General features: G+C 41.3%; 1 protein-coding gene across 2 annotated transcripts in view; it reads right to left on the reverse strand.

The window, feature by feature from the left end:
• MCUB (mitochondrial calcium uniporter dominant negative subunit beta) overlaps nt 1-26028 on the reverse strand; it is a 53483-nt gene that overhangs the window by 6640 nt on the left and 20815 nt on the right. The window contains exons 1-3 of one of the 2 annotated variants that reach the window (XM_049814789.1): nt 24854-24944; nt 2774-2849; nt 2321-2491 (exon numbers count right to left, since the gene is read on the reverse strand). In XM_049814789.1, coding sequence (XP_049670746.1) covers nt 2321-2491; nt 2774-2849; nt 24854-24934 — 328 coding nt within the window. In that variant the 5' untranslated portion in view covers nt 24935-24944. Of the gene's footprint in view, nt 1-2320; nt 2492-2773; nt 2850-24853; nt 24945-26028 lie in introns of those variants that run through there. The other variant, XM_049814788.1, reaches the window with a different exon arrangement.

Consider the following 26028-nt stretch of genomic DNA (forward strand, 5'->3'; position numbering starts at 1 on the left):
AAGCAGAAAAGTGTGGAGGGGAGGGGAGGTGGTTTATTTTAGAAAATTCCCCACAGGCTTTCAGCAAAAGGCTACTTTTCTTCCTATACCTAAGCACAAGTGTTCAAATGTGGACAAAGAGCCATTTTTTGTCTACAGAAGTTTGGCAGGACTAAATCGAATCCACAGAAAATGAAAGTGAGCTATCACACACAGCACTAATACTTTCAATTAAGGTTTGGTTTCATTTAATGGCTAAATGACACAGAAGAAGTGTCTGCACTAAATCAAGGCTTCATAATTTTTCTTTAGTAATAAATGTTTAAATTGAACTCTCGGTACTTGACCAATAGTATCTCTTTACACTATCAGTTTCCTAATGAATTAAATATCTTAAGCTCTTCTCTAACATTACAATCACCTGGCACTTGGAAAATACAGAGCAGAGAACTGTTTAACAGTCACTGTTTTAATCAAAGCCAACAAGGTTTCTATCCCAAAGTCGGGGTAGGGAGGGGGAGGTTTAAACAGATGAGACTAGGTGAAAATGGCCCAAATTCCTTTCCGCTTTGGAACCTGCTGCCTGTCCATACCAGAAATGCCAGACTTGCAGACTTCTTACAGAAATTATCTTATACGTCACAAGTGACCGATGTTTGCACTGAAGCAGAATGAGTAGTTGGTTTTTGCTGACATACCACAAAAGAATTCGATTCAGCGGTGAATCACAAATACTAAATACTTCTGTCATGCATGTCTCTGCAGATAGCAACACTCAGGTTAACCGTTTGCCAGTGCATGTTGTTGGCTGGCCCTGCCTCACCCCAGTAAGAAATCCTTTTTAGCGAAAACTTCCATGTTAAGGAGAAGGCCAGCTGCTGACAATGACCGTTTGTTACAGTGGCTTCTCAAGATAGAAGTGTCTCTTACGGAATTATCTTTCTTCAAGAGAATTTTCTACCTTGGCTGCCTAGCAGACACACCATTAAAAAAAAAAGAAACCAATGCCAAAGTTCCTGTGTACAGGAAGCTCATGCACACAATGGGATGCATGCAGATCCCATCTCCATTGCTCTAGAGGATATAAATATATTGCTCAACAGGGTATTTTCCTGTTTTACTAAATGTGCTCTCAAAGGCAACTAAAGCAGCTTCTCCTTGATCTGTGGCTTCCTGATCTAGGAGCATCCATCTATTTTCAGTTCCTTTAAAAGTTCCTGCAGCCCTCTGCAATCTCAACCAGGAAGAAAGGGAACATTATGAATGCACCCAGCTATGAAACTTCAGACCAACTTCCCTTGACCCCATCCCTTCTGTTTATGTGTTACCTGATGGAAAATAAATCTTTCTATAGGGATGCAGCTATCCTTTTTTTCCACTTTCTTTCTTTCTAGGGGGGGTGAGAGGAGAAGGGAAGAAATAGATGCTTTTAGTTAGACAAATTCTGTTCACAATAAAGCTACATCTCAGTTCTACTTTCGAGATTGCGTCCTTCTCTAGGACCAGGACAGGAGATGTAAGACTTTTCAGAATTGCTGTGGAAAAACTACAAAGCACTGCCAAAATACAAACCAAGTTGTCTTGGGAATAAAATGGAAAACCAGTTTAACTAACTGGATATTAGCTTTTATGAACAGTCAGACAAAAGAGACAAAACACATGAAAACAGCAAGCATTACCCGAAGACGTGGGACAATGGGATAGACAGTATGCTACAAGGAGGAAAGACCACATCAGTGCTAATGTATCAGTATAGCTTTTTCCTTTCAACCCAAGGGCCCTAAAGTACTGTACTCCAGCTGACGAAGGAAACCTCCCCAAATCACAAAAAGCCGCCCTTTATCATTGCACACATTATCTGGTTGCTTAGCTCTTAATAAGTTTTCCATGGGAGTTCAAGTTTGTAGTAAGGCAAATGGATTCTTCCAGCTCTGGGTAACACTGAACAACTGGCAGACATCACTTAAAAGCCCGGCTCGTTGTTTTCCAGAATGATCATGGAGGACAAGGAAAGAAAAAGATATCAAGGAAACCAGAAGACAGGCACTTATTTAAAGACAGCATTACAAAGAGAAGCTACCCAAAAAAGATAAGAGTACACTACTGGGATATAAAGAAGGTTGCAGTAATATGTCCAATTCTGCATATTTTTAATCAGCCTTTCCAAGAGGACTCGGGTATTAAATCTGAAACACCAATAAACCCCAGAAGCATTCAAGAGCTACCCCAACAGCAACAATGCTAAACCTGATGGAGGACTGAACTTGTGCTTCAGGAGAGAAGTACAGTCCATCTGAAAAGGAATGTATTCATCTTGAAGAACGACAGAAATGTAAGATACCTGTTGCAAAGACTTCCGCTCTCTCAATTCCTTTATCTTCTCTCTGCACATCCTGCAGGAATGTCCCTACGGTGGTCACCATTGGCTTAACTGTGAACCGACAGCGTTCACTTCTTGTGGGCAGCGTAAGAGTTATCACAGGAAGACCATGTCTGTAATTAATAGTTACTTCTGGGGGGAGGTGAAAGAAAACTAAGTGAAAAAGTCATATTGTAAGTTGTAGTTTAATTTAAAAGCTGGTTTTAAAACACAGGATGAATAAAGAAAATCACATAAAACATTCTAGATTTCTTTAATGAATATAGTACTTCTATTTCTGAGATATAGAGAGAGATATATATATATATGAAAACCATGCACCTAACGTCATCTCACCCTACTCCCACAAAAGAAATTAAAAGAAAAGCTTGTTGACATTGCTGGGAAGGGGGAAAACCTGCTGGGAAAGCTTACCGTCAGATGGCACCAGCGTGCTGTACGGTGCTCCTTCCCGGCCCCTCCAAGCTCCGGCGTGCCTCCACAGCCGCACCTGCAGCACGGACACAGGGAGCTTGCTTTAGAAAGGTTAGGATGCAGGATTTATCTGGTCAAAGGCAGTACCCAGCCTGTCACGGTGATCTGCTTCTGTGTGATCTGACAATAGAGGTGTCCGTCTGAAGAAAAACCCCTCGCCCAGCACCTTCTACGTAAAGGAAAGAACCATCCTTATAGAAAGCACAAACATTGCCAAAGGTATTAAGGTATTGGCCATAGTTAAACTTTTTGTCTAATGTGGTTTAAATAACTCAAGGAAAAAGGGGAAGGAAAGGAAGGAAAAAAATTGCAGTGTTTCTGAAATGCTTGACGCAGCTCTTGCACTAAGCCCTCTCCTCCACCCCCAAAAACCAGCTGCTTGAAAAATCTCTACATCGTGGTACCTGAGGGCAGAAGTGTTCTGCAGCAGCTTAGAGTCTGCAGTGTAACTTAAGACAGTGGGCATGGTTTCAGTGAAGTCTTTCACTGCTGAATCATAAACAGAATGGCACTCTAACTAATGTCAAAATGTAAGTGACTGAGGTCACTCCTCTTTGCTTCATAATTATATACCACATACAAAAAGTTACCTGTTGACATTCATGGTATTAAAAGACAATAACAACAATGCAGCTTGCCAAAGTAGGGAAGATTTTTTTCTTTTTTTAAATGTGAATGGCTGTTTCAACTCCAGCCGAGATGCTGCTGCAACTACCAGCACCACCAGTCTCTGGTAGCACATCGAAGGAGGCACACCGAGATGCAGTAAGTACCCCTACACCCTGGGACAGGGATGACAGCAGGTTTTTGAGTCTGCATGGTTGCACTCCCAAGCCTGTCCCTTCAAGAGATACTGGGGAGAACCATCACAACACTTCAACACAGCCATGTCAAAACAGAGAAGGCAAACCGCTCTGATTAGACCCGTGTACTTAAAGCAGTCCAGCCGTGCCGTGGAAGATGCAACTACTCCGACACAGAGTCCTCTGCTTCTACAGCCAGTCCCCCTGCACGAGGAGAGGAACAATTTTATTGCGGTGACTCCCGCAAAGCAGGCCTTACTGCTATAAACTAAGTGTAAGGGGCAGAAGTAGGAAGGGAAATCACATCCCTGACTAAACTGGTTACAAAAGTTGGGTGGGGGCTGGACCAAGGCCAGGGGTTTGAATTAAGATAGTTGGGGGAAGTGGAAAATGATGTGGGGAGAGATGACAAGGACCGATTCTCCCTCTGGTGAGCTTTATAGCTCATCTTTCTGAAGGCCAAAACATTTCAGAGTCTGCAAGCTAATCTCTTTTGACAAGGCAGGAAAGCTACAAATGCAAGAGGCCTCTGCCTATTCAGTACGCCATGCACCGCTCACCACGTTCACGTGATTTATTTGTTTTTAAAGAATCACAAGCTTGACTGTTTGGATAAGAATATGCTGTTAGGCTAAATAAAGAATTCATCTGTAAAATGAATCTATGTGTTTCAAAGATGCTGACCTTCCCTAGTTTTCTACCTGGAACAAGCACTTTTCAGGATTTAAAGAAAATAAAATAAATCATTCTAGGAGTTTCCAACACTGAGAAATTTGGGTATTGTAATCTTCAGGAATGAAAAACAGTCCGAAACCAAGACTAAATAGCAAAATACCTTGAAAACAAGAGTATTGTTTAAAAAAAAAAAAAAAAAAAAAAAGGTAGACACTACGAGTGCAGGAATGCCAAACAGCCGCCCAGAGCTAGGACGTGTGCAGTAACTTGTCTGTTTGTCCAGCAGAGCAAAAGACTTTCCTTGAGGCAGAGCAGGACACACAGCCCAGCTCACCACTCCTCACCCCATCTACAGGGGACACCCAGACCCACAAAACATTTAGGAACATACAGCCCAGCAGTAGGGAGACCATATTCAACACGTGATCTGTTTTTCCACAAAAGACCTTGAAACACACCGATTAGAACAGTCCATGGAATACTCAATAGACTTGAATGTAACAACGGTGGTTTTTCTTCAGAGGGATATATTTAAGGAACTAATTTTTCTGCAGACACTTGGTATGTAACTTTGCAATCAATAGCTAGATATCTATCATCCAACATGCCCCCGGCACTGAACTGCACCCAGCCTGTATTCGAAAGTTACCTTATTTCTTTCGTTGTGAATTTGGGTATCTACTTTACTTATGGAGGAAACAATGCATTCAACAATTAATACATATTAAAATATTTAGATATATTAAATATATTAAGTTTAAAATCTTTATTATATTAAATTACATTTACTGAAATAAGATCTTTAAGGTATTTCACTCTATTATTCTTTAGACTTTGCCATTACCATTCATGATCCATTGCAAGAATCTCTACATACTGAAGCCTTTTTTTTTCTTTTTTAGATTGCCTGTTAATGCAGCCTATCCATTAAAATCACCTGCAAAGAATATGTGAAGTATATGAAAAGCAAAAGCTACTGAGCCATGGAGTTGAACCGAGTTTCAAATAATTAACTCTTTCTATACAAGCTCTAGGTTGATTAACTGGGAAGCATGAAGGGCTGAATTAACTTTCTTCCTATGTTCCCAGATTTAAACCTCCAGTTTCAGTGAAGCTATTAAACCATTAGCTTGTGTCCTACAACCAAATCGCTGTGCCCCTTTTGAGGTGCTTGGAATGACCCCATCCTACCACTGGAAAAGAAATGAGGCAGCAACCACTGCAGCTAAAAGGAAGACTTAAACTATGGGACCAAACCCATGAGACTGCCCTCACAGTACCATCAGCGAGAGCTGGAATAGGAGGAATGTAACCGGAATTAATTGCATCACAACTTTAACTTTGAGATACTGTAAGGAGGACAGCATACGAGTAACTCCTTTGTACACCAGTACACGCACCTCTTGGCTAATTCATCTAACCACAGAAAGGCTAAAGAAAGCTATTCTACATCTTTCTCCATTTTGAACACACGTGTGGCAGGACATCTGGCTTAAACACCTCTAATGCAATCACAGCTATGGTCAGGAATCGGGTCAAAGGCTTGAGAACAGCATTTAGCTGTGAAACACCCTTTCTCCCTCAGCTGTGTTTGCTTCCCAACACAAAACACCCGGGAGCAGCAGTCAGCCACAGTGCACTACATCTCTTGATTCTGTTCTAAGCGTGGACTCTGGGAGGGAAAACTCCTGAGAATTTAAGGCAAAGAGTGTTAACTATGATACAAATAATTCAACATATTCCATTAAAAAATACCAGTTGGTGTAAAATAGAAAATACATATCCAGTTTAAAGTGCTTACTCTGTTAAGGGTACCTCCAGTCTCTAATAGCAGAGAAGCTGCCACTGTTAGAGTGGAAATTTCAACGATTTGGTTTACAGCACAGCTTTAGGGACTAATGTAGCAGCATAACTGAGCTGGAAAACTAAGCAGCCAGACATGAGGAGTGGGAGAGACAGGAATAGCAATACTGCATTTTTCACTTTTGAGAGTGGCAAACGACTGAACCTACCTACGTTGCAATTTCTGGACAGCAGATAGCTGTTCCAAATAAGCAATCTCTTATGATGCTGAGTGTCCGTTCCTGCAAACTTAAGCTCAAATTTATGCGTGACCAGTTACATGTAAGAAATTGGTATCATCATCACTGTATGAGGTGACATGAAAGCCTCTGAACTCCCTCAGCACTGCATATGCAACTAGAAACCTCATCAGGAACCACAATTTCTGTTCCATGGAAAATTGTAATGTGGGTGGGAAGGGCGAGAGCAAGAAATAAAAATATTTTTCTCATGAAAAAGTGACCTTGAAAGAGCAATTCTACAAAATGATGTCATTAGGAGACTTTCCGAGAGCATGGAATTATTGTCTTTGACACTTTGTTGCTTTCTTTCATTTTGACTTGCCATACCAACATGTTGTAAAAATCTCAATCAAAATGCAGTTAGCCAACAATCACATATTTGAAACTGTTTTGTCTTTGCTTATGTACATCTCAGAAGATTTGGTAGTTTTGGGTTGTTATTTCAACAGCAAAAATAATGTAATGCTCCTTCAACATTCGAGTCTCCATTAATTTGCATTTATTAGTTGAAAGCTGTTCATCCCAACCAAAAAACAGTCAGCTCAACTCCATCTGCCCTCTTCTTGAAGTGCCATGCAGTACAACTGAAGTATTATATTCTTCTAGCATGAGATGCTGTCAAGAATGCCTCAAGTCAAACTCATAAGCAGCCGTCACAGAAAATTATTACTGCAAACTGTTACTGCGAATGCTATAGTCTCCCATATTCTCATTTCCTTCTCTCTAAGGCAATAAGAAACTGAAATAGAAAGGCACAATAATAAAACTCACTAAGAGTAAGCTTTTTACCCTTAATTACACTGCAGCAAAACACACTCTAATTAAAACGTATCTGGCAGCGTGCTTTTCAGTAGTAATATAGTGTTACGGTCTTTCCCTCAGCAGAAGAGGAGAGCTCAGTTATCTCCTAGAGTCCTTGTCCAACACCGGGTACAGCTCCCTCCACACAGCTGCTGGAGAAGGACTGGGGGAAGGGAACAAAAGGGAGAAAAATCAGGGGGGTAACTAGTGGTTCCAATGCCTAAACATGAATTCTGGGGCCTCTCTAAGTGTCACCAGATGTGAGCCAACATCCCCAGTATGCGTTGTTCTCCCCACTGATCTTGCCCAGCCTCTGAAGGAGTGGGCACAAGAAGTCACCTCTCTAGATGCTGCTTGCTTGTCTAGAGCAGGAGGAAAACGAGGGCAGGGACGTGTTAGCCACTGTTCAGTGACAGCACGTACTATAAATAGATATTTATATTTTCCGTATTGACTTATATGTTTTTCTATCTCTAATAAATACACCTGACTGTTCTCTGTATATGAAAGATGTTGGCTCCCGTCTGATTCTCCAAGGGAAACAAACCAAGCGATTAATTAATTCTGGAGTAACAATCTGCAGTTTCAGAATAAACTATCTACAGACATTTCAGAAAGGTTTAAAACCAAGGGAAAGGAGGAAAAAAAGCAGGTGCTGTCACAGTCTACTGAGTTTGCAGATTTTGCACAACCCGGATTACCAAAAATGAATCAGAATTCAGACTAAGTTTACAATAACTACACATAAGGTATTTCCCTTTTTAAAATGAGTCACGAAGGGCATTTTGGAGGTATCTGCTGTTAGATTTCTGTGCTGTTTTTATAAGCAATCCCACATGAGTAGGAAAATAAGACACCAAGAACTCTTAACAACCGCCTACAATCATCTTACAAGTGCGCACTTGAGCTACAGAAACACCTTCTCTCTCATTAACTTCTCAGTAATTTGTCTTGCTTACACTGAAAGGATTTTCATTGTTTCTCCACTGGTCCTATAACCGGTTTAGATGATTATGCAACAACAGCCTCAATACAAACAGCAGCTTCAAGGCACATCAGTCAGATTTAGCAACATATTCTGGAAGCCCAACTTAAACAAAACTCCTGCAACAGACACATCACTCATTCTGCCATAATACCCCTATACCCAGTAAGTTTCAGCCAGGGATGATACTTCTGACACTTCGGAGCATTCAGGATATAGTTCTTTTCCTTAGAGGGAAGGAAAAAAAAAAAAGATTTTCTTATTTTCCTGAGACGCAGCTTTCCTGTCTCAATATGGACCATGCGGTGAATACCTTCTTGCAGCTGCTCCACAGGTCAGTAAAAGAACTGCATTGCAACATTTACCTTCCAACCCTGCAGTTTATTCAAAACTTACAGTATTTTTAACCCCTTCCTCAGTACAAATCAAAGTTGAAAAAAAAGTAACCAAGAGGCCTCTTCCGGCAAAAGCAGTAGTTTCAACATGAGTACGCATGTTCTGCTGATCTTGAAGAAGCAAGAGCAATACAGCATTCATCTGGCTTTCCTTCAAAACTCACTTGCCTTACAGCACTGGCAAAAAAAAAAAAAAAAAAAAAAATACTCCAAGCAATCAAAAGTTTAGTTTCACTCCCCTGTTGTTCTTTGTGCCTGTATCATCCCTGATGATCTTTCATTTCCTGCCACTGCTCAGGTTTAAGAGCAGCTGGCACTACATTGAAGCAGCCAGCCGAACACTACCAATGACCAAAGTGACAGCCGTGACGAGAAGCGCATCGAGGCAACCGGCCACCAAGAACCTCTTTTATGAAGGCCCAGCTGGTCAAATCCACAGCTGCAGCAGGGCTTCGCCAGGGACACCTTCCACCCAGCCTCCGCCGAGCAAGCGCGCATCCTCCGCTTGACCTCTGCTCGCTATCCCTTTGTGTTCTCTCACCCGCTCCCTGCCCAAACTCTTCCTCCCCACACACCCCCGACTCGTGCGAGTAGGGGAGAGAACCCGTTAATGCAGCCCTTGCAACTCACGGATGGTCACAGCGGGCAAAGTCCCTCTTCTCACACTGTACGTCACCAAGGTCATCTGGCTCTCCACGGGGCAGCTGAGGATGCAGAGCTTGGCGTATCTAGGGGAGCACCTGGGTTTGCATCCATTTTGGTTTTATGAGCCATAAAAATAGATGCTGAAAACACTGACGTTTAACGCAGGCTGAAATTAAGCATTGCGCTCCTCTATCCAAAAGCGTGATTTCGGTAACGGTGACTTCTCGCTGCATAGAAGCAATGCCAGAAGTGCCGAGAAGGTGAGAAGGACGAACACCAGCTGACATCTGCCTGCCGTGCCTTCTGGGGACTACACTGGAGGTACAGATAATCCTTGCTTTTCCAAGCAAGTAGACTTACAAGCAAGCATAAGGACAGGCCTAAACCCAAGACAATTATGCAGGCCAAGCGCGCTGTTAGGAGGAACACCAAGAATTGTGTCTTATTATTTTATCAAACCTTCTTCTCATTCCCTTCCTACAAAGAGAAGCAGATCTAAAATCTCCTCCGAGTCTAAGGTTTTACAGTATTGGAAATCTGGTGTCTTCATTCAGTTTCAATAAAGTCTAGTTGTCTGAAAGTTGCTGTTCTTCCCAACCTACTTTATTTTCAGAACAGAAGATGGGATGCAACAGCCAGAAGGAAGTTTGCAAATCAAAGAGGGGTAAGACTCTGAGAGGGAGGGATTATAGCGCGTAGATGTACTTGTGCTTTACCAAAAACAAGCCTACATTCAATAGCTGTGCCATCTGTTCCCCAGCAACACTCTTGGTCAAAAGATTAATTTGTCAGCACAGACATGATTTTTAATTTGTCCCACAGAATGGGTCTTTGCTCTTGTGCTGTGCCTTCTGGGACAGGCATCCTGACCTGGGAAATGTTGCAAAATTTTACTTTAAGGGTAACAACAGTGACTTTGCTTTCAAAAATACGCTTATAGTATATCTCATTAGATAAGAAAGTGGGCTTGCTGCATCTTTTCCTACAAAGGTCTTAGAAAGAGCATACTTTAATGCATGCAGCTGCTTTCGTATCTCTCAAAAAAACCACTCAAACTCATCTGTAGGAATAACACTAATTCTTCAAATGGCTAGCCGTGAAAAAGCTCGTTTAAAGTTCAGCTGAAATGACATAACAGAAGAGATAAGGATGCAAAGTCAGATGAATGCACTTACAGGTTTACCAACTCTCGCTTTTCTCTTACAAAGCTTTTCAGATTGAAAGCACTGGGCAGGTTGTAGCATACAGGAAAAAAGATGATGTAACTCAGAAAACAGAACTGCTTGTCAACATTTTCGTTTAGAATGCACACGTCTATTTAGAACATAAATAACCCTACCCCCCCCCCCAGCACAATAAAAACAGTTTTTTGTACACCTACAAGGATGCACTTCTGTTAATTTTTATGAGGATTGTTTTCCCAGGCTTTTCTTTACTCAACTGTGCAGATTTCAAATGCCTTGAGGCATTTACAGTTTGTTTAATAAAGAAGAGAGTGCTTGGGAAATTTGATTGACTCAGGGTTTAGAATTAGTGTCCGACAGATGCATACAAAAAGGTCAGTCAGAATTATCAGCAGTGGAGAAACTCCCAGTGACAGCTCTCACCCGGCTTTTCAGCAAGTTTTTTAGCAGGTAACATGCTGCAGATCCATTCTGTCAAACAGACCTTGGAAAGGGAACCAGCTGTGCAGCTGCTGAAACACGCCGGACAGGGAAAGCTGGCTCTTCTCCACAACATCCCCTCCATTCCCCACTTAGCCACCTCTCCAGCAAATCATTCCCATCTCCATCCCACCGGGTGCGTTTCCCACCTTGTTCCCTCTCAGACCTCCCTAGGGTCTTCCACAAGCCACGAGGAACCCCAATACCCTGCAAAATCAAAGCAATCGCCTCCCCTGTTCCATTGCCCCACTTTTTTTCCCCCCCTCCTTAAAACCTGCACTATTGTTTTGTAGTAGTAGTAAAATTTTGCTCTCTCTTGAAGAGCATTTCCCTACAGCTAGCAATTTCTGCTACCCAAACACCGTCATCCCAAAAGCAGGATGCTTCTTGGCCATGCGGACCGTTGGCTGCAGATCCAGAGCCACCTGCGCCGGCCTCCAGCCGCCTCGGTGGGCCCAGCTTTGAGAGGGGCACAGAGCTGTGGGCAGAGCCCTTCCCCTTTCGTTTGTTCTCAAACACTCCCCTGCTCACCTTGGCGCAGAGGATGCTTTCCCAGCAAGAAAATGCAGGCCAAGAAAAAAAAAATGCACTTGACTTCAGCCGGACACGGAGGATTCGTTCCATTTGCCCACCCATACTGAGCAAACAGGCTTTTTAATTAAATAATCAATTATCATTTGGAGGGGCAGGAAAATGTTAGGGAGCAAATCTAAAGCAACAGAGGACAGTAACAGAGAGTAGGTACTTAGTCTTATGTCCTCGTCTGGCTTAGTCCCAGTATAATTTAGAGCAAATCTAGGTGCCAGTATCTGAATGTTGCATTGTTAAAGAGGTTTCTCCTTTTTCTCCTGCCATGACATTTCCAGGAATGATTTGTCTATATAATTATTTTAACAGAGCAGACCATAAAAAGATGTTTTCATACACATCTCCGTATGTCTCCATTCCTTCTTTTTTTTTTTTTTTTTTTTTTTTGAAGTCTGCAGTTAAACCAGCCCAAACACTTAGGAATCAGTGTTTTGCATAGGCAGCTGTAAACAGGTACTTTTCCAAAGGGAAAACACAAGTTTCTTTTGATTGCTTTAAAAAAAAAGAAAAAAAAAAAAAAAGAGGCAGGAACAGAAGAACTGACAGTTTAGATCAAATCAAAAGCCTTTCTCTGTTAGCAGTTAGTATTAGTATGTAGGTACAATGATTTACATCCCTTACAACAGATAGTTATAAAGTAATTCCCAAAAGCAACTTATTAGTCAGCCTTATATGCTGTTACACTCCTGTGGATGCTCAAATTCCTTGCGGGGAGTGCAAAATATATTTCTTTTAGCCTTCTTAGAAAGTAACCAAAGAAAACAAAGGCATAAACAGCCAAATAAGCAGGGAAGGCTAATCCTTTCCCTTTCAATAGCTTGTTGTGAATAACATTAAAAAAAATTGATAGGGCAGATACTGCAAGAACATCCACAGCCAGTAACCAACAGCAAACTTAAGATCATAATTTAATGGGAACTTTTAGCAGGTTTTGTCAGAAACTGTAGAGCTGCCATTTAATAGATCCTGACAGCAGGAAAATATAAATTTTTTTTAAAAATCAGACAAAAGCAAAGGAAGTAAACATTTCAAAGCAACAAGATCAAAGGGGCCACTACAAACGTATCAGTACCAATGTGTTTAAGAGCTTCCAGCCTTTATGCACGCTTCACAGAACAGTCACAACAAGCTGTGTTTAACAACACAACAGCAACGCTTTACTTGGGAAAACAACTTTGAACAAAGTACCTTATCAAAGCTCTACATAAATATTTTTTAAACCACAAAACTTATCTAAGTAGGCAAGCTTACAACCATCTGTTTTTCTTGGAAAGAGCTCTGCTGGAAGAATTAGCTTCAACGGCATTCCTGCTAGAAGGGTAGCCAGAAAATCCGACTGCTGTTCTGGCATGAAACACAGCCGTGCTGTTGAGTGTGCGGAGGCGTCATTAACCCAAGAGTTCAGCAAAGGTCCCAATGGGCATGTATGTCCTGGCACTTTATGACTTTTGTCCAAGGACCTATCACCCTCAACTACTTGGGGACAGAGGTCTCAAACATTGCTATCGCCCAAAGAAACACACCAAAGTGTTGTCAGATGTCAAGAAAAAAAGAAATTTTTTTGCTTTATTTTCTGTTTTTCTTTTGGAAGTCTATCTTCTCCCATTGCTGTTCAAGAAGCTGTTTTAATCTAAAAACTTCAGATGGCTGTGGCTTTGCTGGTGCTGCCCATTTCCATGTTTCAGCTGTTGACATCAGTGTTTTAAAATTGTACCTTAGCTAAAATAGTGACTCATATATAGCTGAACTCACTTGCAACATCCCTTATTGAATCCAGCATAGTCTGATTTTCACCTTCTTTCTGTAGGAGTAACAGTACAAAGCATACAGACAGCAATGATATTTGGCAATCAACAACCAATACTGGCTGTGATACACTGAGCTATCAATCTGCCCTTCAGTCTTTACTCTGTACAACAAGCCTGTACATTTATACCTTCCTATAAAGCAGGCAAAGCAAACAGAAAAACTAAAGATTTCCTGTAGAGGTTTCCAGTGGCTTTTTCTAAAGCTTATTATCATGAGAAAAGCAATTAAAACCAGCAGAAGATGATGAAAGGCTCTGTAAGCCCGGATGGTCCAGCACCTGTGTTCCGATGCGCCCGCCGTGTCTCCTGGGGCGGGGGGAAGCAAATCTGCGTGTTAGCTGCTCACTTTTCACCCCAAAGCCTTTGAACTCCAGCCAATTAAGAGTTGTTCTATTTCCTCTTCCTCTATTAATTCATTTAGGACATCTATTTGAAAGACTGATGCAATAGACAGGGCAAGAACCTGCATTCTCTAAACGCAGGGTTTACTGAGTGGTTTTAGGAACCCCTTTTAATGCCAAAGCAAACAAGAATTTAATGCCATGCAGAACAAGCAACCAACAGTCAAAAGCTGCTGCTCTTTTTCTCCTCAGGCCCATAGTAACATCAATATATATTGGATGTAGTCATCTGGTCTTCCAACACAAGCAGATTGCTATTATGCGATGATTATAAGGCAGAACCTTTTACCCAGCTTCGTACTTTGGGATACATTTAAATGAAGCTGCCATCGATGAATCAGACTCCTGTGGACAGCAGAATCTCTAGCCTGCAACACTGAGAGAGGTCTGGTTTATGCTGGGAAGTTTTCTCTAAGTTATCTCTAATAAATCCTCTCACCTTGTTAATTAATCAAGTGAAGTTTGCAGTTAAAGCCCAGTTTTGTCCCTGGACTTGCTCCTAATTGAATAGAAGCATATCATTTGGGGAAAGCATTACTAAAAGAAAACTCTAAAACAAGGTAAGTAAATCCTGCAGAGTGCTCTATGTGAGGTTGCCATGTTTATAGCCTGTACCCCAGGAATGAGCCACAACACTGACCTAGAAAATGAATGGTCTGTAGTCACTCTATTCACTCTACCCCCGACATGCACCCAAATTCATACAAGAATTCTACTTAAAGTCAAATTTCAAATAACGTTATAATTATTATGGGTTTGACATACTTGTCGTTAATGCTTTACTACTCAAGAGCAAGCAGTGGAACATACAAATTTCTCACATTCAAAGGACCTGAAAAACATTCAGTTCTTAATCTTGGAATTTTAACACAGGATCACTGGAAAATTGAAGTTACTCCTTCCCTCTGTTACATAAATGTGCATAGGCAAAGAGATTTCCTACCAGGTAAATACTCTGCCACTATGTTTTGATATTAAGAATCAAAGAATATAAAGTTTGTCTTATTTTGTAAAGCATTATGTATATGCAGTTTGTGCAACAGGTATTCTAACAAGTTGCATCTAATTTCTCTTGAAAACGGCAAAGAAATTAATCCTTAAAACACTAACACAGATGGACAATCTACATTTTTCACACACCAACTAAACCATTTCTGGAAAGCTATTAATTGTAAAGCGAAAAAAGTATATAAAATTGAATTCAAAATTACACTTGGCCCTGAAAAATTACGGATCCTGTTTCTCCTTTTTATTAACTTTGATCTGAAGGAAGATATAGAGTACAGGTTGTATCAGCAGCTGCAAAACCTCCTTGCTCTGAAGGAATCTAAAGCACCTTCACTGCACTTCTATCCTCATAAACTGCTTAGCAAGGCAGCTCCATGTTGCATATCTCATTAATGAGCACTTTCGAATTTCCAGGTGACCTAATGTTTTCCAGGTGATGTTTCTCAGTTCATCAGGGGCAATTCAAAGCCTTACTAACTCTGCCAACCGAAGAAGAGGGGAAAACCCCCATCATTAACATCCCACTTCAGGTTAGGACCATCATGCAAATTTACGGTAGTGTGGTTTCCCATAGGAACAAGACACACAATCATGCTGCACGTCTGTCTACCAAAGACAGTTTCCACCAAGACTGAAGATTATTTAGTTACACAGCTACCAGCCACTCACAGTCAGAAACAGTTAACAAGTGCTCGAAGATCTAAACAGCTTACATTCCCTCTATTAGGATGCATAAAACATTAGAGATGTTAATTTTAAATTAAATACGATTACAGAGAGGTTACTCAAAACTGACATCTAACATCTGCTCATTCCTGGCAGCAAGCTTGCCAGCTTGCTGGCAAAGCCAAAACGATGGAGAGGAGCAATGCTGTTAGGAAGCAAGGGTGAGCTGTTCCACCGCAGTGTGTTTACCCGGTATCTTCTAAAAAACAATGAATGTGTATGTAGAATAGTTTTCATGTAGAAATGTTATTCTGTGCATACGGACAAAAGCATCCCCAACCAAACAGAAAAATACTTTCCGCCTGTTTAACAATGTGGAAAGACTGTCATCCTCCATAAAGGCCATCAGTAGCTTCACCTCCAGAGCGAGCACTGGAGCACTGCAAATATTGCTGTTCAGAGCCTGTGGTCACTCACAAAGCCTGAATGCTGGCAAGGTAAGAGCACTGCACGCACCATATTCAAATACACATTATTTAGTGCTTTTCTGGGAACAATCAAGTTATAGCAAAGGTGTTGTCAGAAGCATGGAAAAGATATGCAAGCTACACCGAGAAACCACTGTTCTCAGTAGGAAAATGGCTTTATAAACTGCTTAATGTATACACAGGTACTTTCTCTTCATCTTTGATGCACATTTCAGTTGTTTTTCCTGCAGTCCTATTGCAAGCTCTTTCCCAATCCAATCTGCCCTCAGCCAGGGACAGCACAGACTGTTCCAGGAGTCTGTTACAGGAGTGTATCTTTCTTATCTCAGTAAAGGTACCAATTTTAACAACCATAAAAAGCAAAAGAACCACGCTGACGTATTCTTTGCCATTTTACGGTGTAGCAATTTTCTTCCTGCTGGCGAAGTAAGCAGGTAAGCTGGAAATCAGACCAGGTGGTAATTCTGGTTCTGACTCACCATCCAGACTTGGCGAAGTCATTCATGTCCCAGTTTTCAGATAGGGTACTAACCTCAAGGTGTTACACGCTCCAGGTGTTTAAGCCTGGCATCAAGGACCCAAAAGTTACCACAGACTTCAACCTCAGTCACACCTGCCTTCCAACCAGGCACCCCAAATCTGTGTGCACATCATAAAATGCTGGTTTTTTTCATTCTCCAAACTTCAGCTTTACAGTTGAAATATAGCTGTAAGACTTTCAGCAGACCATGGAGCCAACCATAACTTGCCGTAACCTATAACGCACATCCACTTCCACATGAGGACGATATTTAAGGAGACCTGTCTCATGGGGTTTGATCTAGTACAGAGTGAGTTCTAGCAATCAGAACGGGAGATTTCCATATAGACACTTGCAGGGATTTGTATACATTCATCACCTACATTGTTTATGTTTCATTAGAGCATGTAGAGCTCAGGGGATGAAGAGATTCAGTTGAAAGCATACATTTGTGCATCATGTTTTTATATTGGTGAGATGTAACAGTGTAATATCCTCTTTAAAGCTGTAGAGATGTCCTCTTCTAAAACCTTTTCTTTAATCTTAAAACGTGTGTACATGGAAAAAATACTAACATCGGTGTTACTCCAAGATATTTTAAGAACTTTCTCCAGAACACAAAACCAGTTTGATTTTGTACTACAGGTTGTTACGGTCATCCAGATTTACATCTCCATTAATGGATACCCTCACTGAGAATACTCTGTATATTCAGCTTTACAGGAAAGTATAACTGTTTTGTGTGTATGAGAAAGCACATGGAAGACAGGCAAGACAACATTCCTGGGCTTTTATAAGTAATCAGCCATATTCAGGTTTTTGGTAATAATATTATTCAAATTACAAATATTGATGCTCAAGATTTACTTTTTCAAAAGGATAAAGCAGATAATGTACTCAATAAATAGCTACTGGCTAGCTGAGGAGAACTCCAGGATGCAAAACAATGAAAGGCCTAGTCATTACTGCCTATCACAAACAAAATGTTGCTGAATTTAGAGAAGGAACCAGAAAACAGAGGAAAAATGGCATACAGATACACTGGTACCCCTCAGCATGGCTGAGAGTGACAGAACACCACTAACAATATCTGAATCAATTATTTTTTCTCCCCACGTTTAGAATGCCATGAATAAAACTTACTTTTTTAGTTAAGGTTGAAAGATCAACAGCCAACAGGTACACAAATTAATTTGTTCAGGTACTGCCCAAATATGATATCCTATATATATGTAAATTAAAGTTCATGTAAACAACCACACACAAAAAAAAAAAAAAAAAAATCAATCCATGTCTTTGCAGTAATAAAAACTGAATACAATCAAATATCTGATTTGATCAGCTAAACAACACATGAGGATAGTAAAGAACTCTTGTTGTGGTTAGTTTTTATCTTCCCACATTTTTATTAGAAAAAGAATTGCATAAGAAGTGTCATAATACATTAGTACTGTTTATATATTTCCAATACACATGAAGCCAAGACTGTAGGCTTATTTAAACTGCATCAACACTATTTCAGCTCAGGGATCTCACAGGCAACCAAACAAAGCACAGGCAGGCAGGGACACTTGTTTGGTTGGGTTTTTTTGCTCTCCACAAAAACATACCAGTTTGGGAGAGGCAGAACAGAAAAATGTGTGAGTAGCACTGCACATCAGAAAGGAGCCGAGCAGCACCCAACCAGCAGAACTAGTGCTCGATCCCCAGGTCCAGAATCCCACACACTGGGACGTTATGTTGCAGGGTCCGGGTCTTCTGCACCAGTAAATAACCTACTATTCTCACCACAAAATACATCTCTGCCATCTAAACACAAGCCTAGGTTCGAGGGAGAAGTTTTGTTAGTGCTGGCTGTCAAACAAGATAAATTCTTGCTTTCTTTAGCCCTTTTTGACACTGAACATTTCCGTATGTCACTGTTTATCGAACCTTTATATTGCTAATTGCATCGTATGCAAAGGAGAAGAGGAAGAACCTTAGGGGTTTTGTATGTTTGTTTTTGGTTTGGGGTTGGTTTTTTTTGCTATCCTGGTCAGTCATTAAATTTAGCTAGGCAATCAAAACAGCACAGATCAGAAAACCCGCCCCGAGATATTAAGGATGGAATGGACCAGTGAGGTTGATCCTACCTGACGTGCTGCACGATACAGCACGGCAATTTCTTCACAAAGCTCAGCCTAAGCTGAATCACCCCACCCTTCCCAAAAGCATCTTTGCCTCAATTTAAGAAGATTTTAATAGAGGGATGTTGTAGATTCTCCATAAATCAGAGATGACAATTGTAAACCAGCATAGTCAAAAAACCCCAGGCACTATGTTTCTCTTTAATGGGTTGAGCCAGTTAATCTCCATAGGGTTTAACGTGCTTACATTAACAGCTGTCTAGCTTAAGGAATGTCTCTCCTTTGTAGGTACCTGTAGACTACAAGAAGCGACTCAGATTGAAAATCTTTGGGGTTTCATTGTAGAATATTTTTTCTACTCTGGAACAATTCTTGTAGCTTCTTTAAAGAAAACTCAAATTTTCCAGTTTTCCAGCATTCAGAACTCCAGACTCACTAACGTTATATGGGAGAATAATACTCCTACCTCACAGTTCCTTCCCCATACTCATCTGCCTCAAAATCTTTTGACTACAGCCTCGGGATGGGCTTCAAATCCAGCCATCACAACCTCCCTGCCCCTTTCAGAACGGCTGCTTTACAGGACGTAGTCTGTCATTTACATTCTTTGTTTCCAGATGGAGGACCTCATTTTTTCTGTCTTAGTCTTTTGGGTTTTTGTTTTGTTTTTTTAACATATTCAAATGACAGCACTGGGTGAAAGTGAGATACAGAAGAAAGCTTCCAATGCCTTGCAGCTTACTGGAAAACCTTGGACTTGTTACTGCGCATCAATTCCCCATATCTTGAAATAGGGATATCTTAAGATAGAAATAATGACATTTACTCTAACTTCTACCACCCTTTACATGTTATAAGGGATGAAAATGAATCAACTTCAGCAAGCACTCAGAATTACCTACCACTGACCTCTCCATTAATCAGCAAAGCAACTGGTAAGCCACATTGTTTAGGTATTCTGTACTTTTTATCGGTAATTTTTTTTTGCTCTAGATGCTCAGGATACTCAATCATCAGCAGGTAAGAGCTCTTATACAGCCATCCCAAACATGTGGCATCACTGTATTCACAGTTAATTTTGTGCTCCCACTTTATTGACATCTTATTTATGAATTAAGGACAAGTACATTTTAGTAGGTATTACTAATTGGTATGCTGGTAGCTCTGTTAGGACTTGCCTGTTCCTACCTCTGTTTTGTCAAACTTCACGATTTAAAATGGATTACTGTACCTTTCGCAGTGCCAGAGAAGCCCTGGTACAAAAAGGAGAAAGACAGTTTTCAAGTGAATTTTACAAGGAGAACTAGCTTCAAGAATATAAATTAAAGATGAAATGCAATAGAGACAACAGCAAAAGGTTTCATACAGCACAAGCATAATGAGTGCTTAAGGATTCCCTGCAATCAGAAGAAACTGCCTATTTTTTTCTCCTTATGGCCAAGCTAGCCTGCCATCTCATACTTCCATTACATTACGCATGATTACCTATTTCCTTACAAAATTGCAAACCAGTCACAGCCTTTGTGAAATGGTGAGTAGCTGAATTCTTTTCCTTTCTGTTTTGAAATGCCAAGCTGCCAGCCACAGGCAATTTCCAAGGCAATCAATAAAATGTCTCTAGCATCACCATTTTTAAAAAATTCTCACTTTTGTTTCATAATTAATGTCCTACAAGTAAGAGCAGAGCATTCACATGTAGGTGAAACAGAGTCAGAAGTTTCTAAGAAAACCATCTAGTCTCTTTAAAGGACTCAGGGACTCAATTTTTTTTTTTCAAGGAAAGAGAGGCAATGTCAAAAGCTAAGTGTTATCTCTGGAAGACTAAAACAACAAATCAAGGAATACTTATTATCCAGAGTTTCAGGTTAACTGGCAAAGGTGAGTGACAGGTCACTCTGTAGAGACTCATACTCCTATTCTTCCTAGAGCCACGATAAGCACCCCAAGCCCTGAACTACGGGAAAATGACATCAGAGACACCATCATGACCTTCAACTAGCTATTTCACAAATACATATGTATCCTTCCTGTCTTTGGCCTCAATTAGAAAAGCCTAAAAAACAGGTGGATTGTGGTCAGTGAACTCCCCAGTTCATTTCAAAATTCTCTTCTCGTCAGGAACAGCAGTATTATTTTGGATTGATCCAACTCGATCTTTTTCCGTTTTGCTGCCAAACAGTGCTCATTATTTGCAGACCCTTAAAATCTGCATTCCATCCTCACTACCTGGAGTCACATCCTGAAGCCCACAGTAAGGAGAAAATCCTGCGTGTTGTTTCAGGTCCACTAAGAACGAGGCAACCAGGGCAGAGCTACCCACGCGGCCGCACAGGGATGCCAATCCTCCCTTGCCAGCCAGAAAAAGCAGCTGACTCCCAAGCAAGTCTTCCTGCATTTCCAATAGCTTTGCATGGAAGCTTGTTAGATGAGTATAAAATTGAGCAGCATAAAGACAGGACTTGTAAGCAAGCTAGGAGCTTAGGAGTCTGGGGTTTTGTTTTTAACCAGCTGAACATCTATTCTGGTAGTGATAGTAAGCTGCTCTCCCCACACTCAGCCGCCCAGGTTTCCAAGGTGGTCTTCCAGTGCCTGCCACACCTGCAGAAGATCCTCACTCTCCTACCATTTGTTACCTCCACAATGTATCGAACCATACAGCTTTTTTCTTTTGGTGTGATAAATTGTACATTACACCGTATTTTTGTTAAACTTCCTGCAACTCCTGGACATGTGGCGCCCAGTTCTCAAAAACCAGCGCAGTATTTATTCATACCAAGCAGCGATACAAACACAGGCATTGAGACCACTTTCATGGAGCTCCCAAAGAGCTTTAGTAGTCTAAAGATAATTTTTTTTCTTTAAAGGAAGTCTCTTACACTCTTATCAGCATGCTGAACAGCTGCATACGGGGACAGATCCATCACGTATCGCAGCACTCAGCCAAATCCACCTGACGGAAGTCATCAAAATAGTAACAAATAAGTTGACAAAAGGAAGAAAATAATCTAAACATAGAATTACAAAGATTTCCATTTGCCATCTGTTTTGTTTCTCCAGCATGCTGCTGCACTGAGCAAAACAGATTGTCCTCCTTGCTGCCTACGATATTAAAAAAAAATGAAAAAAACCTCTGGCTAATGAAGTTTTCTTCATTTCATAAAATCAGCATCACAATTGTACCTCCATCTAAAGAGACACTGGAAGATAGGCTTGAAGCCATGGTTGTCAGGGCACACAACTGCCAGTGCCTAGCCAGAAATGAGCCTTTGAAGCATGCGCCCGTGCTGAGACATCACTCTTCCACCTGTCCCAGCTACCCACCACCTGAGACCACAGAACGTTGAACCCCCTCCAGTAGTATTTCTTAAGATAAATTATTCACTTTTTCCACTCATTGCACTGTACCTACGCACCGTGATCATAGCACAGGTTGATAAGGAAACAACGTTTCTCTAAGACTTGTAGGTCCTTATCCTTAGAGCTCCTGAATCTGCTAGCTAATTTCAACTCAGTCTTGAGAGATGGTAGAGGTCTCAAGGTGACGATGTTCTTTCGCGTTGCATGGAAAAATCAGAGCCTGGATGGAAGAGAGAGATGCCCCTGGGAGGAAAAGGCAATGGCTCACCCACTCCCAGCAGCAGGCACGCAGACAGCCCTTGCATTACCAGCCAGGGATGCACCGACACTTTCCGCTCCCAGCCCAACATGGCAAGTCCTGTGGGCAAGGACAAGGATGACCAGGGGAATATTTGTCACACGGCTGCAGAAAAACAGGCTCATTAGGTCTATGAGCCATGTAACTAGGACAGCTTGTGCTGCACAACCTATAATCACACAGGCTACCTCAATATAATCAAGAAAGGCCGTCACGGGATCTTTAACCCTGCACCAGTGTTGCACATACCTTAAATTTAGAAGGAACAGAGAGTTCCCACAAGGCAACACTCACATTTCCTGATGTTCCAGAGCAATTCAGCCCAAAACAAAGCAGGTGTTTCGGGCAAAGCGTGATAACCAACAACCTCTCCCATATTAATTTAAATAAGAAAAATCCCACTTCCTCATATTCCCAAGAGTGAATCCAAAACACTTGTAGGTTTAACAAAACATTCTGCAAAACCTAGTAGACAGAGGAGGGAAGGGGGTTGCTGTAGCTATAAAATGGCTCAAGCTTTCACAGCATGTTGCAGGCCTAAAGGTACAAAATCGAAGTACATTAGCTGTAAAGCTCTTTTCAGCAATGATGTTTGCATTTTCTGTACCGTTTAATTCTATCAGAGGGGAGCTAAGCAGGGCAGACGTGATCGGCATCACAAAACCAAGCTATAGCACCACAGACTTGCTGCTTCTTTCTCCACAATTCCTTAATCTTACATCCTGTGCCAGTGCCACCATTCCGATGGTGACACCTCCCTCTGACTCTCAATTTGTATTTTAATCATCCCTGAGATCTTACCTATATTTTGCTATTACCACCTCAATTTTACAGGTATTAGGTACAGCCTGCATTTTCTTTAAGGGTGCCTGAGGTGTCAACAAAAATAAACTGCAAATTAAGGGTTTAGTTTCTTTGTTTCTAGACTTAACGTTTGACTATTAAGAGCAATCCAGGGTGGGCAGACCCTCCATAATAAGGATAAACCACCTTTCTGCTGGAGGTCTGCAGGACAGGAAAAGAAAGACTTCAAGGAATCTGTTGGGAGCACTGCTCTCAATCTCCAATACTCCTGCAAGTCCCTCAGCTAGCCTGGAGATGCTCACAAACATATTTCCTTGGCTGAGTATTGGGGAACATCAGGACAATTTCATCATTGTCTTAAGGAGATAGGGAGTGCAGGTCACAGCAAAATGGCTCGTCCCAGCTTCATCACTACAACCAGAACAGCAAACCCAGCCAACTGAAAACCAGCAGAGATAGAGCGAGTGTCGTGGTTTAACCCCAGCTAGCAACTAAGCACCACACAGATGCTCACTTACTCCCCCACCCCCCCACCCAGTGGAATGGGGGAAAGAATCGGAAGGAAAAAGCTAAAACTCATGTGTTGAGATAAAAACAGTTTAATAGAACAGAAAGGAAGAAACTAATAATGATAATAAGAACATAATGATAATAATAACAATAGTAAAATTACAATAATAATAATAATAGGATTGGAATATACAAAACAAGTGATGCACAATGCAATTGCTCACCACTTGCCAACTGATGCCCAGTTAGTTCCTGAGCAGCAATCCCTACCAGGCCAACGCCCCCCACTTTACATACTGGACATGACGTCCCATGGTATGGAATACCCCTTTGGCCAGTTTGGGTCAGCTGTCCTGGCTGTGTCCTGTGCCAACTTCTTGTGCCCCTCCAGCCTTCTTGCTGGCTGGGCATGAGAAGCTGAAAAATCCTTGGCTTAGTCTAAACATTTCTTGGCAACAACTGAAAATATCAGTGTGTTATCCACATTCTTCTCATACTGAATCTGAGACATAACACTATACCAGCTACTGGAAAGAAAATTAACTTTATCCCAGCCAAAACCAGGACAGAGAGAGAGAAAAAAAACAATGGAAGAAAAGAGTAGGAAGAAAAGAGGCAGGAGAGATTTCAAGTGGATTCACTCTGTAATCTGAGCACAAAAGAACTGCAGAAAAAATAACCAGGGAAGGAGAGTCTTAGCCTAAATTAATCTTGAATTAGTTGCCTGCAGGAACCTGGATATCTTGAACTAGATCAGAAAAAGGAAAACAAAACAACAAACCAAAAAAACCAAGTAGGAAGTCAGTTGTCCTCTGAACAGAAGAAACAATCTGTGTCTTAAAAGGAGAATCACAAGAGCAGCTGAATTTTGCTGTAGTGGTAATGATGCTGTATTCTAAATATATTATATTGAAAGCATTGACTTTTATCTGAAGCAGTCATGCATAGAGCAATTTAGTGGCCACTAGCAGTGTTAACAGCAAAGCTGTGTAACAGGAGCTCACCTAATGAGGGACTGAGATCCCCACACAGCTCATGCAGACAATGCAAGGCGGCCATGGAATGGCAAGGTACGGAGCTTGTACTCCGAGCTCTGCTTCACCCTTCTCTGCCTGAAAACTTCCCTGGCCACTGGAATTGCACATACCCTCTAAAAGACGTCCCCAGTGACAATAACCCTGCCTAGTGACCTCGGGCAGGTCGCCAGCTTAATAGCTACCAGTTCCCTGAACACTCAGGCAAAATATCAGACCAGCCCAAATGAAGCTTTGCAGCCATGGATTTAGAGGGCTGGGACATACACAAATACAGAAACTTGAGCAATATCCCACAGCAGCGGAGCTGACCACAGTCTGCATGCTGCAGGGATCGCTGATTGTGTGTGGCTTTCCCACCTGACACATCTGCTTCCTCAGGAGCTGGGCTTTCTCCACAGCATCTCTGCCCCTTGCTTCTCTCATCTTTATGGTTTTCATTTGAAGCTAAGGAAAAAAAGAACAGCATGGAAAGAGCAGGCAAAGGAAATGAAAACTACTTCAATGGAACAAGAAAAGCAGTCAGCACCTACTTTTGAGGTGAACGCCGCATAGTGGCAAAGACATAATATCCTCATCTCTCCTGCACAGAAGGGTGATGTGCTGTTTGCAGCTCTGGCATATTTCTCTAAGTTGTCCTCTTTTTCAGTCTGCACTTGCTTTCGTAATATACCCTCACCTGGATACCAGATGAGACCATTTCCACATCCCATTCCTATTACCCTTAGAGCGTGAAAGGAAGACCTTCCACATGGAGCCAAGCAGATGAGTACAACAGCACCATTTCCTTTAATTTCCTTCATCTGAAAATTAGACCTGTGTTTAAGAAATCAGATGGGAAATACCTGACCTCAACTGCTGCGTTTCTACTTGTGGGTACTTAACCAACACTACTATTAATACGAGTCTCTTTTGAAAACTTTAAAACAATAAGATTCAACCACTTGCCCGCAAAAAATGTGGTCAGGCAGTCATGCTCTATAAATTCATCCATCACTCTGCATTTTTTTACAACACATGTAGTGAGTCATCCATCTATTTCCTCTTTCATTCTTCCTTTGCAAGGAAAAACAGTCAAAACCCACTAAAAAACAATAGCCAGATGACAAGTTTGAACATTTCAAATCCTTTAAAAAAAAAACAAAACAACAAACCACAAATAAGAAAGAATTTTTATTCATGCATTTCTCAGAAATAATAGAAAATGCAAATGGTGCTGAAACTTCTGAAGTGAAACACTACAGCCTGGAAGCTGCCTGCCACTTCTCTGATAGCTATTTCTTCATCGTTATCAGGCAGGTTGTTTTGACAGCTTCACTTCTAAGCTGACTGTAAATCTGTGAATATTTCACATATGATTGAAGCGGAACAACTACCAACAGTATCGATGGGCTTGGAGTGTGAAGATTTAGCCAGGCTCCAGTAGCCAATAACATACCTGTATATGAGTTAAAGTGCTGAAAACCTGTATTTACTTTGCACTGTGTAATTCATTGGGATTTTATAAAGTAACTCTTAACTATCTGACTAAATCA

Source organism: Accipiter gentilis, chromosome 12 (assembly GCF_929443795.1).
Source record: "Accipiter gentilis chromosome 12, bAccGen1.1, whole genome shotgun sequence".
Taxonomy (NCBI): Eukaryota; Metazoa; Chordata; class Aves; order Accipitriformes; family Accipitridae; genus Astur; species Astur gentilis.